This window comes from Aegilops tauschii, chromosome 7 (assembly GCF_002575655.3).
Source record: "Aegilops tauschii subsp. strangulata cultivar AL8/78 chromosome 7, Aet v6.0, whole genome shotgun sequence".
NCBI classification, from domain to species: domain Eukaryota; kingdom Viridiplantae; phylum Streptophyta; class Magnoliopsida; order Poales; family Poaceae; genus Aegilops; species Aegilops tauschii.
In genome coordinates this window covers 355,139,000-355,153,176 of record NC_053041.3, presented here as the reverse complement: position 1 = coordinate 355,153,176, position 14,177 = coordinate 355,139,000, and the positions used below count along the sequence as shown (strand labels likewise).

Below are 14,177 nucleotides of genomic sequence, written 5' to 3'. Positions count from 1 at the left end.
ATTAGAAGCGCAACTCCAATGCGAGGAGAATGAAATAGAAGTTCAGATACTATAACATCAGAAATTCACAACAAGTAGCATGTCTGGCAGCAACAGAAATAAGAAGAAAATACTCACTGAGAATACTTCTTCAGACCATCTTCACGAAGCACATACTGTTTCAACCTCCGGGCCTCGGATAGATGAGGTAACTGTATTTATTCAGGGGAATGACAGCAGAACGCCACTTCATAGGCAATCTTAATGCTCTCTTCGAGGAAGTTATGTTGCCAGAGTCAACTGTCGGTTTCCTCCTAGTGATGACCGCATGTTCCCACCTCTCCCCACAACAGTACCAGCAGCGGATTTTCCATTCTTCGGGTAAGCAATCTTCTCAAAATCATCATCCGATGAAATCACCTCTGCTTCGACTGCACCAACCTTCTTGGAGCAAGGGGTATTTGGAGCAGCACAAATACCGACAGCCTGCTTCCCCAACTTGGAAGGAATAAGGGTTCAAGAGCTATCATCTTCTCTCGGAGTTGTATGCATCGATTCCTCCCTAGGCTGGTATTCCTGTGACCCAAGGAATGAGTAGTGGTAATCGGTCAAGTCCAATGGCTCCACTATGAAAGAAAAGAAAAGAAAAAAAAGACCATTAAATATAATTGAAGTTCAGGTACATCATGTACAGTCCAACAAATATAGATGACATGGTTACTACTCAAGCTGACCTAAAAAATGTGTTGCATTTAAAAACTAAATGAAGTTCAGGCACAACCCAAGGCACAGTTCAAGATAAACTGATGAAATGGAAAACATTCAACTATAGCTAATAAAAGCATAAAAAGGTATCATCTCTGAAGTTCAAGTAAGAAATGCTCCTGTCCAAGTAAGCAATGAAAGGAAATAAATACTGAAACAAAATACACAAGCAAAATAAAAAGATAAAAATGAAGTTAATGTAGAATAAAAGACGGAGTCCAAGTAAGCAGTCAAGTTTCAAGACTTACATGTATAGTAGCCAAACAGATCATGGAAGTCTGTGCCAAACAAATTAGAAGATGCAATTGAGTACAACCATGTCTTCCTGATATCCGCGATATATATTTTCATGGGAATAGTTTGCAAGAACCCCTTCATGAAACGAATTAACATTCGTAAGCATGAGGAATCCGCAGTCGATACTGTCATCAAACAAAAAAACGAACAATGTTAAAACGAAAAAGAAAGCCAACGAATAAAAGACGTTGCAGCTTACGTACAACTACAGTTAAACATAAGTGATAGAGAGAAAGTGGAACTCATACTTGTTAGTCTGCTGGGGGACATCAATCCAATCCAAAGGGAAAGGGTCAATCAAAAGAGGACTGAAGGGTGTCTCCCTGTCGTTGCTGGCATCATTCCAAAGCTTCTTGATGTTATCAGTCATCCGCCGAAATAGGCGTACCGCATAGTCATCGTTTGGTCCGTAGTAGGAGTCGAGAAGCTGGAACCTTGAATTCTTCAGGTGAAGAAATATCGAAACCCAATGACCAACACCACCCAAGTGAGCAAGAATTTCAGGTGGGTCAAAAGTGGGGAAAACAACCTGAAGCAAGATAAACACACAAATCATTAAACTGAAAATTAATATGAAACGATACAAAGAAAAATAAAACAATATAAACAAATTGGATCGCAGTGCAAACTAATACAGAGACAAAGAATAAGATATTGCTTACAGAATCATGCGCATCCATGCTATCTGGACCAATCACTAAGAAGTACTTCCACACATGGGAATCAAACTGACCTCTGAAAATCTTGTCCTAAAATAATGCAGACAACAGCAACATATGAAAATACAATGAGACGAACAAGTTTTAACTATTATGGTAAAGAACAAAACAAAAAAGAAATTACTATAGGGCTGACTTACACAAACACAATACGGCAGGATGAGTTTATCTGATACCTGGTATTTGGCACGTAGACAATACAATGCAACCTCAGCTACATTAGATCGAAGCATTCCGCAAGGAGAAAAAGATATTGCTACATATTCAACAGTAGCTTCACACTCATTGTTTTGGAACTTAATCTTTGATCTAAAACAAGCAATAGAATGTAAAATAAGTTCAGCATTAGGAACTCAAGAAGTTCATCAAACATATAAGCACATAAGTTCAGCTACATCACGACATGCAGTACAAAAAGCTAGATGTTCAGCACCAGAGAAGTAACAAAAGTTCAGCAACAGAGAGTAAAGAAGTTCAGGTATAAAACCACAGGCAGTTCATAGGGGTAGATGGATATAAATTGTGACCAGGTGCACTCGCCTCTTAGAACGATCATTCTTAAGCCTAGTTACATTGAAATAAAAGTCATCAACCTTCTTTCAGACGACAGCAAGTTCACTATCTGCTCTGCAAAAGAAATAGAAATTCAAAGCAACATTCAATCACATAGATCACGACAGGAGCAACAAACAAACACAAGCACATCTCAGCTGCTACACCACAAAAGATAAATCCACAAGATTATAAACATCACAACCCATGCATTACAAACCTTCACCCACATAGAAACAGGTTCACTTCACTTTATTTACAAACCACACGACAAAGCACAAACCAGAAGTTCAACTTGCACCACACAGATAGTACACAGGGATATCATGGACCAAAACCAACAACAAAAGGGATGGGGATGGGGAAATAAGATAGAAGCATGCTCCTCTCTTTATGGATTGTTTCCTAGACCAGTTGCAGCACTGGAATGATCAATCTCCTCTCCCAAGTTATCGCTTTCAGTCTCTTCATCGTCATCTCCAGTAGACATGGCAGTGTCGTCGGCAAGGACACCACCAGCAGCTGGAGCAGCTGGAGAATCTGAAACAACAAAAAATGTTGGTTGTGCTGCACTAGGAAGAGATGGAGAACCAGCATCAACAACAACTGATGGCTCTGCTGCAGGAGACTTCTCCGGGCCTGCAGCAGCACTACCACCAGTCTCAACAGCAGCCTCGATGGGATCTTTCTACGAAGTGATATCTCTAGCTGTCTTGCCCTGCTCAGCATCAGAAAACCCAGCGCCAATGTACGACTGAGGTTCAGTTGGGTCCACCCCATCGGAGCAGCCGGTGCCTGACACGGCCTTATCTGTAACCTTCTCTGGAGGAACACTAGCATCGTCATTCTGCAGCAAGAACAGAAAGTCATTACAAATGGGCACATAGTGATAAAATGTACAACAAGTAAAATAAAAAATTAAACAAATGGACAAGAAAAATGGTACTTTATGATCACTGCCATGAACCTCATCAACTAATATATCACTTGTGGGAGCAGGTTCATGCACAGGGGCAGTTGCGCTTTCAGGTAAAACATCCTCCTCAACCCACCATCATCAACAGCCTACCAAAAAATCATATAGAACATAAATGTCTAAACAGTAGAAGTTCAGATTACATAATTAAAGAAGGTCAGCTATGAACACTGACACATAGTGGAAGTCCAAATACAGTAAACATAGAAGGTCAGATATCAAACTACTATAATACAAAAGGGAACAAAAAGGGCCAGTTATGGAAAGCTAAGAAGTTCAGGTGCTGTAGTCCCTGAAGTTCAACCACTGTAAACAAAGAAGGTCACCTAGGAAACACTAATACTAAAAAGAACAAGTTTAGAACACATGAAATCAACAAGGGTCACCTATGACTAAAAACAGTAATAATTGAAAGCTAACAATGAACATTAATGCAAAGAACCGTCAAAAGCCAACATAAACAAACCTCTTCGGTATGCTCCACGTGGCCTCCTTCACGACCCAAATGAACAGAATCTTGCCTCTGAATCTGTCTGACAACAACACTAGCCTCATCTTCAAAAGTCTTCCAACGAGTATCCTGCATTTCCTTGAATAGCCCAAAGCTAGTCCGGAGGTGGGAAGTGCTCTGACGAAGCTCATCAAGAAATCTAGGTTCAATTGAGAAAACCTCCTTCAAAGACTTAGCATTAAAACCGTGGCCAGGAGGAAGAATCCCATCAACGTGACTAAGATGCTCAACAGTTGTCGGAACACGGGCCATCTCCCCACAAATAGTTTCCAGAAGACCATCAATCCTAACTAGGGAAAGATTGGCAGCATCAAACAAACCCTCAGAAGACACGCCACCTACAACACTCACACGGGCAGAAGAACCTCCTGGATCTACGGGGGGCACCAGTATTGACATCTCGGGAGAATTAAAATCTTGGGGAAGTTCCACTCCCTAGGCCGGTGGCACGAGGCATAGTAAGAATAAGACGTTCGATACGCCTAAAGAACACAACCTCAGCCTGTGTCTTCCACTGCATACAAAACAAAAGTTAACGCGTCAAAAAACAAATGAAGGAACATTGAACAAAATATAGAATACAGTACCAAAAGTTCAAGTTAAACTACACAGGAAAGAATGATGCATAGAAACACTCATAGGCAGTTTCCCAAACACCCAGTTGGCTGGGTCATCATCACCCTTCTTAACTAAGTCAGCCGCAGCAAGCTCAAGAGGCTTGGCCTGATCCATGAAATTGATGCGAGGGGTCCTCAAGTCAGGATTAGACGTCTTGCCAATGATAAGACAGTCCAGATGCATAAGAAGTGGTGCGATGGCACAGCCTGTGACAGCTTTTCCTCTGCTAGTCCCATGCTGATACCTAATAACAGCCCTTCGAATATCATCAACAACCAACTGGCAATAGTCCATATTTGCCATATCTTCAAAGACAAGATTCTCAACCATTGTTGCCTCCCTGGACACTCGTGTAGACGTACCAGGAATAACAACCTTCATGAAAAGAATCAGGTAAAGCACCTGCAAAGCCAGATAATCCTTTGTCTCATCCTTCACAAGTTCCCTGAGGATATTCCGTAGATCCTTTGTCTTGATGTCATCACTCCTAGCGTAGCCAATTTTGGCCTTCAACATCATAACAGCATTATAAAACCCATCCTCCGAGGGCCTAGGAGGGGTACGATCACCTTGAGGGAAACCAAAAAGATGACTTGTAATATGCACAACCTTGTTCGCCTCACCCATGTCCAGAATCATAGTTTTAGGGTCAATCCTCGTGTAGATGTGGCCCATCAAAGGACGAGAAATTTTGGAATCAACCTTCAAGTCAAACACACAACCAAAACCAGCCTTGATAACTCTCGCCTTGCGCCTAAGAGTAGCAATTTTGTGCACGTCTTGACCTCTTTCAGTAACCAGCGAACCGTCTTGTTAAAACATTTCGCCTCATCTCCTCCTTCATCACCTTCTTCGGCTGCTTTGCCTCCTCTCTTCCTCTTAGGTCGCTCCACAAGCTGATACTGCAAAAAATACAATGACAAGGAAAAAAGGCAGAACAATTAGATAGACAAACTACACCAAAATTCCACTAATGTCTACATAGGCAGTACATTTCAGAAGTCCAACTATGTCTACATAGGCAGTACAACCATGTACGACCAAAAGTTAAGATACTTCCAAAATGTTAGAAATTTACAGAGCAGAAGTTCAACCATGTACACCAAGGCATTAAAAAACATGTATACCAAGAAGTTAAGCTAAGTTTTTCATGTATATATCCAGAAGTTCACATATGTACACAAAGGCAGTAATACCATATAAGCCAAGCAGTTTAGCTAATTTATTCATGTATATGAAGTAGAAGGTCACCTATGTACACCAAGGCAGTGCTACAAACACAAATATTACCACAAATCTACAAATGTTCTCAAAAGCAGTAAACATGAGAGATTCATACCTGATCAGGAGAAGCATCATCATCATCGTCATCCTCGTCATCAGCGTTGAAATCAGCATCATCCTTGTCCTCTGGATTAACACGAGAACGCTTGTTGCAACCCTTGTTAACCTTTGCAGGTGCAACCTTGTGCTTAACGCCGCATTTCTTGCCCTTACCAGATGCACCAGCACCAAGCGGAGAAGGTGTAGGCGCCGCAGTGGCAAGCACACGAGGACTACAACATGGCGTACCACCGAGGGCTAGCCCTTCCTCTTCAGCAAGTTCTGCAGCCCATGAAACACGTGGACTCCTCCGAGGAGTAACTTCACCAACTTAATGCTTCCTCGCCGTGATCTTCTTGATTTTCTTCTTCACAGGGACAACCATGACATCAGTGCCACATGGCACGTCTTCCTCAGCAACAGAGCAATGCCCAACCATGAGCTCAGCAACATCAATAGATTCAGGAACATCAGAACCTTTCTGAAGGCGGGCCGCCATCTTCTGGTCAAAATCTTCTTGCTTCTTCCTCTTGCGTTGATCCTCTAGAAGAAGCTGAAGGGGTACATCCTCAGGTTGCGTGACATGTTCAGTGCCATCAACAGACTGCGACTGCGTCTCTCACATCTGAAGAGAGCACAAAGGCTCCGGAACAAAATCACAAGCTTCGATTGATGGAGCCCCCTGCTCGGCTGCAACAGTGTTTTCTGACACACCCAACTCAGATAGAACATCGTTGATGGTGTTCACAGTTTCCTCCTCTGTGGATACATCTGCAAGAACACAAAAAACATAGCAAAAAAGGAAAATAGTCAGGAACAAATGCAAAAACACACGACAAGAACAAGTTAAAAAACCATGGCTCGAGAATTTAAAATAAAAAGGCAAGGAGGTGCACATACCAAGTGAAGCAAGAGCTGCAGAAGCAAGATCCTCGAGGCTTAAATTTTTCTCAAGGCTTGAAGCAACCTCAGCAATCACAGTCAAAGGAATAGTAGGCGTTTTAGCCGCATCAGATCTTGGAGCATCAGTATTAACTTCTTAAGCTCCATCTTGATCGCAGGCATTTATTTCAAAACTATTCAATTCATCACCAACTACAAAAAATGGAAGTAAAAAGGCAGCTGAGTTCTAATCCGCAAACCTACACCAAAGGAAGTTCTGCTTTTACATGAATGTCCAATATCCAAAAGTTCAACAATACCTAACAAAGCAGTAAAACAATGAATAATCTATGATTTACATACTAAAGATATAACAATGTACACCAGAGAGAGTACTACATATAAGATGAATGTCCAGAAGTTCAACAATATATAACAAAGCAGTAAAACAAAATGGGCAGAACAGAAGTTCAACCAAATTTCATTATAAACAACAATATATAAAACCAGAAGTTCAACTATGTGACCCAAGCAAGTAGCACATAAAAAAGATGCAGCATGAGCAGAAATACTATTTCACAGCCAAACTAATTATCAATACCATGAAACTGATCACAAAAAAAACAAAGATATACACTATAAACATTAAACATTTGGGAAGTCCAACAACACTTGGTGACATAGTTCACCAGCAATTCATCAAATAAAAATTAAGCAACGCTCTACTAACTTAAACTAAGGGTAAAATGCATACACATCACCTTTGTTATAACTTCACACTTTTAAGAATGGGCAAGCGAACAAGACAACCAAGTGAAGATATGGGCAGACATATATAAGACAACTGCTATTTATAATACAAGATGCAACTACATTAAAATACATGGGGAAGGTTTTGAAGCCATGACAACACAACCCCCTTGATGAATGGAACTCCAAACCCTAGAACAACATACAAAAACAGGGGAGAAAATGCATATAGTTAGCAAGTAGAAAATCATACAACAAATGCAAAAAGCAACTAAATCAAACTCTAGGATGAAACAACTAAAACATATCAACAATTATGAAAGATGAACAGTAGCATATCTAGGAAACCACAACAAAAAAAAGTATCCATAAACTAACTAGCATGTGACAGACACAATCTAGACTACGAAATCAATAGCACTAATGCAATTAGATACATCAGATTCAGCATCAACCATCACACCACACCCTTCTTACATGCATCTCACTGGTGAAATCACCAAAGGAGAAATGAAATCCACACAAGTCTGAAGGGAGAAATAGCACACACAAGCATCTCACGGATATATCTGACCACGGGGGAATGGAATCCACCCACCACACGCACAAGAACCCTACCTAATCTCTCACCCAACCATCAAAAGAAGGGTAGGAGGCGGATGCTAGAGCACACAGAAGAAACAGAGAGGCCTCGATAGATCTGGTGAAAACTAAGAGCAGACATTAGGGGGAGGCAGCATTTGTACCTCTCCAAACGACCTCCGCACGCATGAATCCGCGGCGGTTCTGCCACCCCCACGACGCCACACACACTTTGGAACCGCGCAGGCTATTGCGGCTTCGCTTCAAAGGAGAAGAGAGCGGGATGGGCAAGGGAGAGCGGGGCGTGGGGGAGAAATAAGAGCGTGGTGGGCGGCAGTTACTCCATGCACGAGCGCAGGAGACAGCGGCGGAGAAGTCGGGGGAGGTTGGAGGCGACAGAGAGGGAGAAGAGAGCGAGCGACAGGGGGAGGGGATTTCTGACAGGTGGTGGCGAGGGAGACGGACACTTAATGCCTCTCTGTAGTGGGGTGTTGGAGCGCCGGGGTAATTACAGTTTTACCCCCAACAACTAAAAAAGTAAATGCATCTATTATAAAAAGATAAGATCAAATAAGAAATCTACTGGTATACCCTAAAACCAAAAATTGATGGCAAACACAAAGGTCAAATACACTACCAAGGGAAGAAAAATACATACACAAAAAAACACTTAAAAACAAAGAAAGAAGTTCAAAAAAGAAAGAACATAAGTTCAAGTACACTAATTAGCGAAGTAAAGGCATATGAATAAATAAACACTAAGAAACAAGAAGAAGTTCAAATACAAAAACATATGAAGTCCATATCTAACTAAAATACACAACTTAGAAACAATATAGAAGTTCAAAATTCAAATACACACAAAGTACACATGCGGCTCGGTCTCGCGCTACCTCATTGCTGCGCGCTAGGTTTTAACAGGTCGCTATGCGGTTATTCTGTTTCCACCCCCACCGCATGCACCCCAAAGCCACACCCCTGAGATAGATAGTGGGGTCACGGATGTGACGGACTCGCCTCCGCATGCGACGACATGGCACGCCGCGTCACCGCCTCCTCTCGCTCGTTCCTGTCTCGGCCTCGCAGGGGGAGGGGAGGGGGGTCCCTCTCCCCTCCCCCCGGCTTGGCCTCGTGCTACCGCATTGTTGTGCGCTAGGTTTTGACAGGACGCAATGCGGTTTTCAATGATTAAATGTTTTAAATCCAATAAAAAATATCAAAAATTATTGATGAAGTTCAAATTGTAAAGACACAGAAGTTCGGGGGTTTGAAAAAACATCAGATGTACATGTAAAAAAACAAATTATACAGGAGCAAAAATCTGGTAAGTTCATGTTAAATACGTATTGAAGTTCTACCACTGTTCGAAGTATGCAAACATGTTACAAAAAAATAAAAAAAGTATGCATGCATACTTGGGACTAATCCCATGGTTGCCCACGGGACAAACTCAAAACCAATTCAAAAATTGAAAATTACAAAAAAAAACAAAGAAAGAAATATAGAGCACAATGCTGCACCGCCTTGCAATGTGGAAACCCAGAAGTTCAATCACTGGTACCATAGAAGTCCATCTTCTACTACAGACCGTGGATGATCCAAAAAACTATCATCGAAGATATATTAAAGATAAAGAGCATGTGTGTCTCTATGGACCAGCTCCACATTTACACATATGAGTAGTGTGAAAAACAAAAAACATACACAAATTTTTTATAACAACACCAACTGAACAGATTGTATTGCAGCATCACCTACAAAACATGCATAAAACGACAGAAGTTCAAACACAAAAGGTGTAGAAGTCTAACTTGTAAAACAGACCATAGAATGATTGGAAAATACACACTATCAAATTTGGTTTCCAGATTGAATCACTTGGGTGACTACACCTTGTCAGTGTCCGACCTCGAACGTTATCCTACTCCCCCTATCAACAAAACGATGCGCCACCAAGCTGTCTCATCGAAGAACCAAACCAAAGCGGGCGGAAATGAGATCCAATCGCTCGATTTCAGAGTGTATGCGCCTGCCCGACCAAATTAACAATGTATGAAGGATTCAATCTCACTACTGCAAGCAAATCCGCCGTCTATCATCACAGGAAAACAAGAAATCCACAAAAGCAGCGGGAACCACTCCCGCGGACGAAGAACACGAACCCGAAACCGAATCCGTTCAAATTAACGACAAATTGTCTACAAACTCGTACCTATACCCAATTCCCATCTTGTTAGAGGTTCGAGAACATCCAGTGCATGCATTAAACTTGTAAACAAACACAAGTTCATCCGTCCCGAGAGCAAATCCGCCAAAATGCAAAATTTCGAATCAAAACTATCATTTAGATGCAAGCAAGGGTTTTTGGATTAAACTTACATGACAAACAACACGACTGACCAGATAATTCGCGGAGGAAGGCACGGTTGCGAAGATAGCACGAAGGTCGGGTTCTTACAAAGGGAAGTTCAGGTTGTGTAACTCAGGAAGTTCAGGTTGTGATCAGAATAATATTCTGATCCCGTGATCAGAATAGTGTTTATGTATATATGTAGATGTATATATATAGGACGGGATTGACTATTCGTCACCCTGGGTGAGGAATAGTTATTCTTCACCCCCTTCTATTTTACCACCAATGCACTGTAATTTTACGTTCCGTAAGTTTTGTCTTATTTCTGACGTAAAAAGAGACCGTAAGAAAATATATAATCGCCGTAAAAAATATTTTATGTTATGGAAAATTACAAACCTAAAAACATAGTGTAAAATATACATAAACTCCAAATTTTCTTGTCTTATAACCTATATTTTTATTTTCTTATACCAAATTTTACGTAGTGAATCAATAGGAATGTAACTATTTGAATTCCAAATGTAATTTAATTATGAAGTGATCATAAGATTACCTCGGGTGAAGAATAACTTATTCTGCACCCAGGGTGATGAATAGCATCACTATAGGACAGCCCGCCTATATAGTATATATTGGACAGCCCGCCTATGATCATCACTATTATGATCATAGTATTAGAATAGTTATTCTGATCACAGCCCGCCTATATAGGACACGATCGAGGTGTTCCCGAACCGGTACAGTGCAAAAAAAAGTAACCAGCCCCATCCCGACCTCCTTCTTCAACAATCCACGTCGACCATAACCCTGCCTCCGCCTCGCGTCGCCGGCCGGCACCAGCGCGCCGCCGGCAGCCGACACAACCCTCCTCTTACTAGTGCGTCGCCGCGGACCCGCACCGCCTCCTCTGCTAGCCCGCACCCCTCCCCTTCCCGGCACGTCGCTGCCTTATCGCACTCCTCCAACCTTCGGCGATGCGCCGCCTCTGCCGCATCTCCGCGCAACCCCGCCTCCCCACCGCTCCCTGATTCAGTCGGCCAACGGCCGCCTCCGAACCCCTCCCCGCACGGTCCCCGGCCAAGCACCGCCTCTGCATCTCTCCGGCTAACAGCCGTCATGGACACACGCCTCGTCATTGCTGCACACTGCTCCCCGCGACCCCCACCGAATTTTTGCCGCCCTCCCTCTCTCACTCCAGACTAGAGGTAGAAGAAGGAATAGGGTACACTGGAGTTTCACCCGGCCGAACACAGCCCCGTTTTTCTTTCCAAAGCACCAAGACTCTCGTATTTCATCGCCTGACCTTTATACTCGAGGTGACGCAGCGACCAAGCATGCATGACCACTTCACACGCATCACACGACCACCTCTACCGGCCACTAACTCCAGGCCGGCTAACCAGCTAACTACCAATGCATGCACCTGCTAGCCAACTACATGCACGCAACAACCCACGCATGCACGAGCGCCGCGTCGCCCAGCGTCTCCCCGAGGTTGGCATACCTCGCCGCCATCGCCGCGAGCCTCCCACCGTACACGTCGAGCTCCTCGCCGTCCGCCATCTTCAGGCGGTCAAATTCGCCGCGCAGCGTCGCCAGCCTCGCCGCGCGGACCCAATCGGCGCCGATGAACCTCACCTTCAGGGAGTCCCATACCTCCCTGGCGGTGAGCTTTGTCGATACCTGCAACAGCACATCCTCCGGCAACGCCCTGAGAAGCAACGCGCGCGCCGTTTTGTCCTTCCGCGCGTTCACCGCCGCGTCGCCCGGTGCCACCGCCTCCCACACGGTGTGGACATCGAGGATCGCCTGTGCCTTGATGGCCCAGATCGTGTAGTTGTTCGCGGTCAGCATCGGCATCGCCATCGTCGCCGATCCGCCCGCGCCGCCGCCGTGTGGGATGAGCGCCATGGTCGCCGGTGATCGCCCGAACCGAAGCTCTGTATACCAATTGTTGTTGCCGCTCTACCTCTCTCACTCCAGACTAGAGGTAGAAGAAGGAATAGGGTACACTGGAGTTTCACCCGGCCAAACACATCCCCGTTTTTCTTTCCAGAGCACCAAGACTCTCGTATTTCATCGCCTGACCTTTATACTCGAGGTGACGCAGCGACCAAGCATGCATGACCCCTTCGCACGCATCACACGACCACCTCTACCGGCCACTAACTCCAGGCCGGCTAACCAGCTAACTACCAATGCATGCACCTGCTAGCCAACTACATGCACGCAACAACCCACGCATGCACTACTAGCTACGGCCTAAACTCACTCCTTGGCCCAACTGACTCGGCAAGCACCTAATTAGCTAGCTACTGCACACATGCGCACACATGCACCACACACGCACACACACCACACTTCCGTTGCGCCCCGCACATCCCGCGCGCATCCGTTGCACCCGACGAGCCCGACTGCACCAGTGCGTCCCGCACGTCCCGCGCGAATCCGTCGCGCCCGACGAGCCCGACCACACACGCCGTGGCTTATTCCAACACACACTCCCAAGCCACGGACTAGAGGATTCCGTCGTCGTCGATGTTGGCGCCAGCCAAGAGAGCCTGCTCCGCCGCCGGTCCTTTCGACAGCTGCGGGCACTCGCGCCGGAAGTGTCCGTGCTCCCCGCACTTGTAGCAGCGCCTGCGCCTGTTGCCGCCGCTCCCCGACGCCACGCCGCGCCCGTCGTCGCCGTCCCGTGCTCCGCCGTGCTGCCGCTCCCGCGCCCACCACTGTGCCGCCGTGAACTGGAGTTGTCCGTCCGCCCGCTCACCGTTGTCCTGCCGTCGACGCCGAACTCGCTCGTCGAACACCATCGTCGTCACGTCGTGGAACTGCTCGATGCCGGCGACGACGGGGAAGAGCCGATCCGGCAATGTATCCAGCTGCTTCTTGACGAGCGCCGCGTCGCCCAGCATCTCCCCGAGGTTGGCATACCTCGCCGCCATCGCTGCGAGCCTCCCGCTGTACACGTCGAGCTCCTCGCCGTCCGCCATCTTCAGGCGGTCAAATTCGCCGCGCAACGTCGCCAGCCTCGCCGCGCGGACCCGATCGGCGCCGATGAACCTCACCTTCAGGGAGTCCCATACCTCCCTGGCGGTGAGCTTCGTCGATACCTGCAGCAGCACATCCTTCGGCAACGCCCCGAGAAGCAACGCGCGCACCGTCTTGTCCTTCTGCGCGTTCACCGCCGCGTCGCCCGGCGCCACCGCCTCCCACACGGTGTGGACATCGAGGATCGCCTGCGCCTTGATGGCCCATATCATGTAGTTGTTCGCGGTCAGCATCGGCATCGCCATCGTCGCCGATCCGCCCGCGCCGCCGCCGTGTGGGATGAGCGCCATGGTCGCCGGTGATCGCCCGAACCGAAGCTCTGTATACCAATTGTTGTTGCCGCTCTCCCTCTCTCACTCCAGACTAGAGGTAGAAGAAGGAATAGGGTACACTGGAGTTTCACCTGGCCAAACACAGCCCCGTTTTTCTTTCCAGAGCACCAAGACTCGTATTTCATCGCCTGACCTTTATACTCGAGGTGACGCAGCACCAAGCATGCATGACCCCTTCGCACGCATCACACGGCCACCTCTACCGGCCACTAACTCCAGGCCGGCTAACCAGCTAACTACCAATGCATGCACCTGCTAGCCAACTACATGCACGCAACAACCCATGCATGCACTACTAGCCACGGCCTAAACTCACTCCGTGACCCAAGTGACTCGGCAAGCACCTAACTAGCTAGCGACTGCACACATGCGTACACACGCACCACACACGCACACACGCCACGCTACCGTTGCGCCCCGCACGCCCCCGACTGCACCAGTGCGTCCCGCACGTCCCACGCGAATTCGTCGCGCCCGACGAGCC

The 14,177-nt window shown here is 46.1% G+C and overlaps 1 protein-coding gene across 1 annotated transcript; it reads right to left on the bottom strand.

The window, feature by feature from the left end:
- Positions 1 to 12,826: 12,826 nt before the first annotated feature.
- Positions 12,827 to 13,651, bottom strand: LOC141027161 (uncharacterized). The gene has a single exon (XM_073504132.1). It carries the CDS (start codon positions 13,649 to 13,651, stop codon positions 12,827 to 12,829), a length of 825 nt encoding a protein of 274 aa, XP_073360233.1.
- Positions 13,652 to 14,177: the final 526 nt, after the last annotated feature.

Coding starts and splice junctions, on each gene's coding strand:
- LOC141027161 (XM_073504132.1), bottom strand. CDS start 13,651: ATGGCGCTCATCCCACACGGCGGCGGCGCGGGCGGATCGGCGACGATG.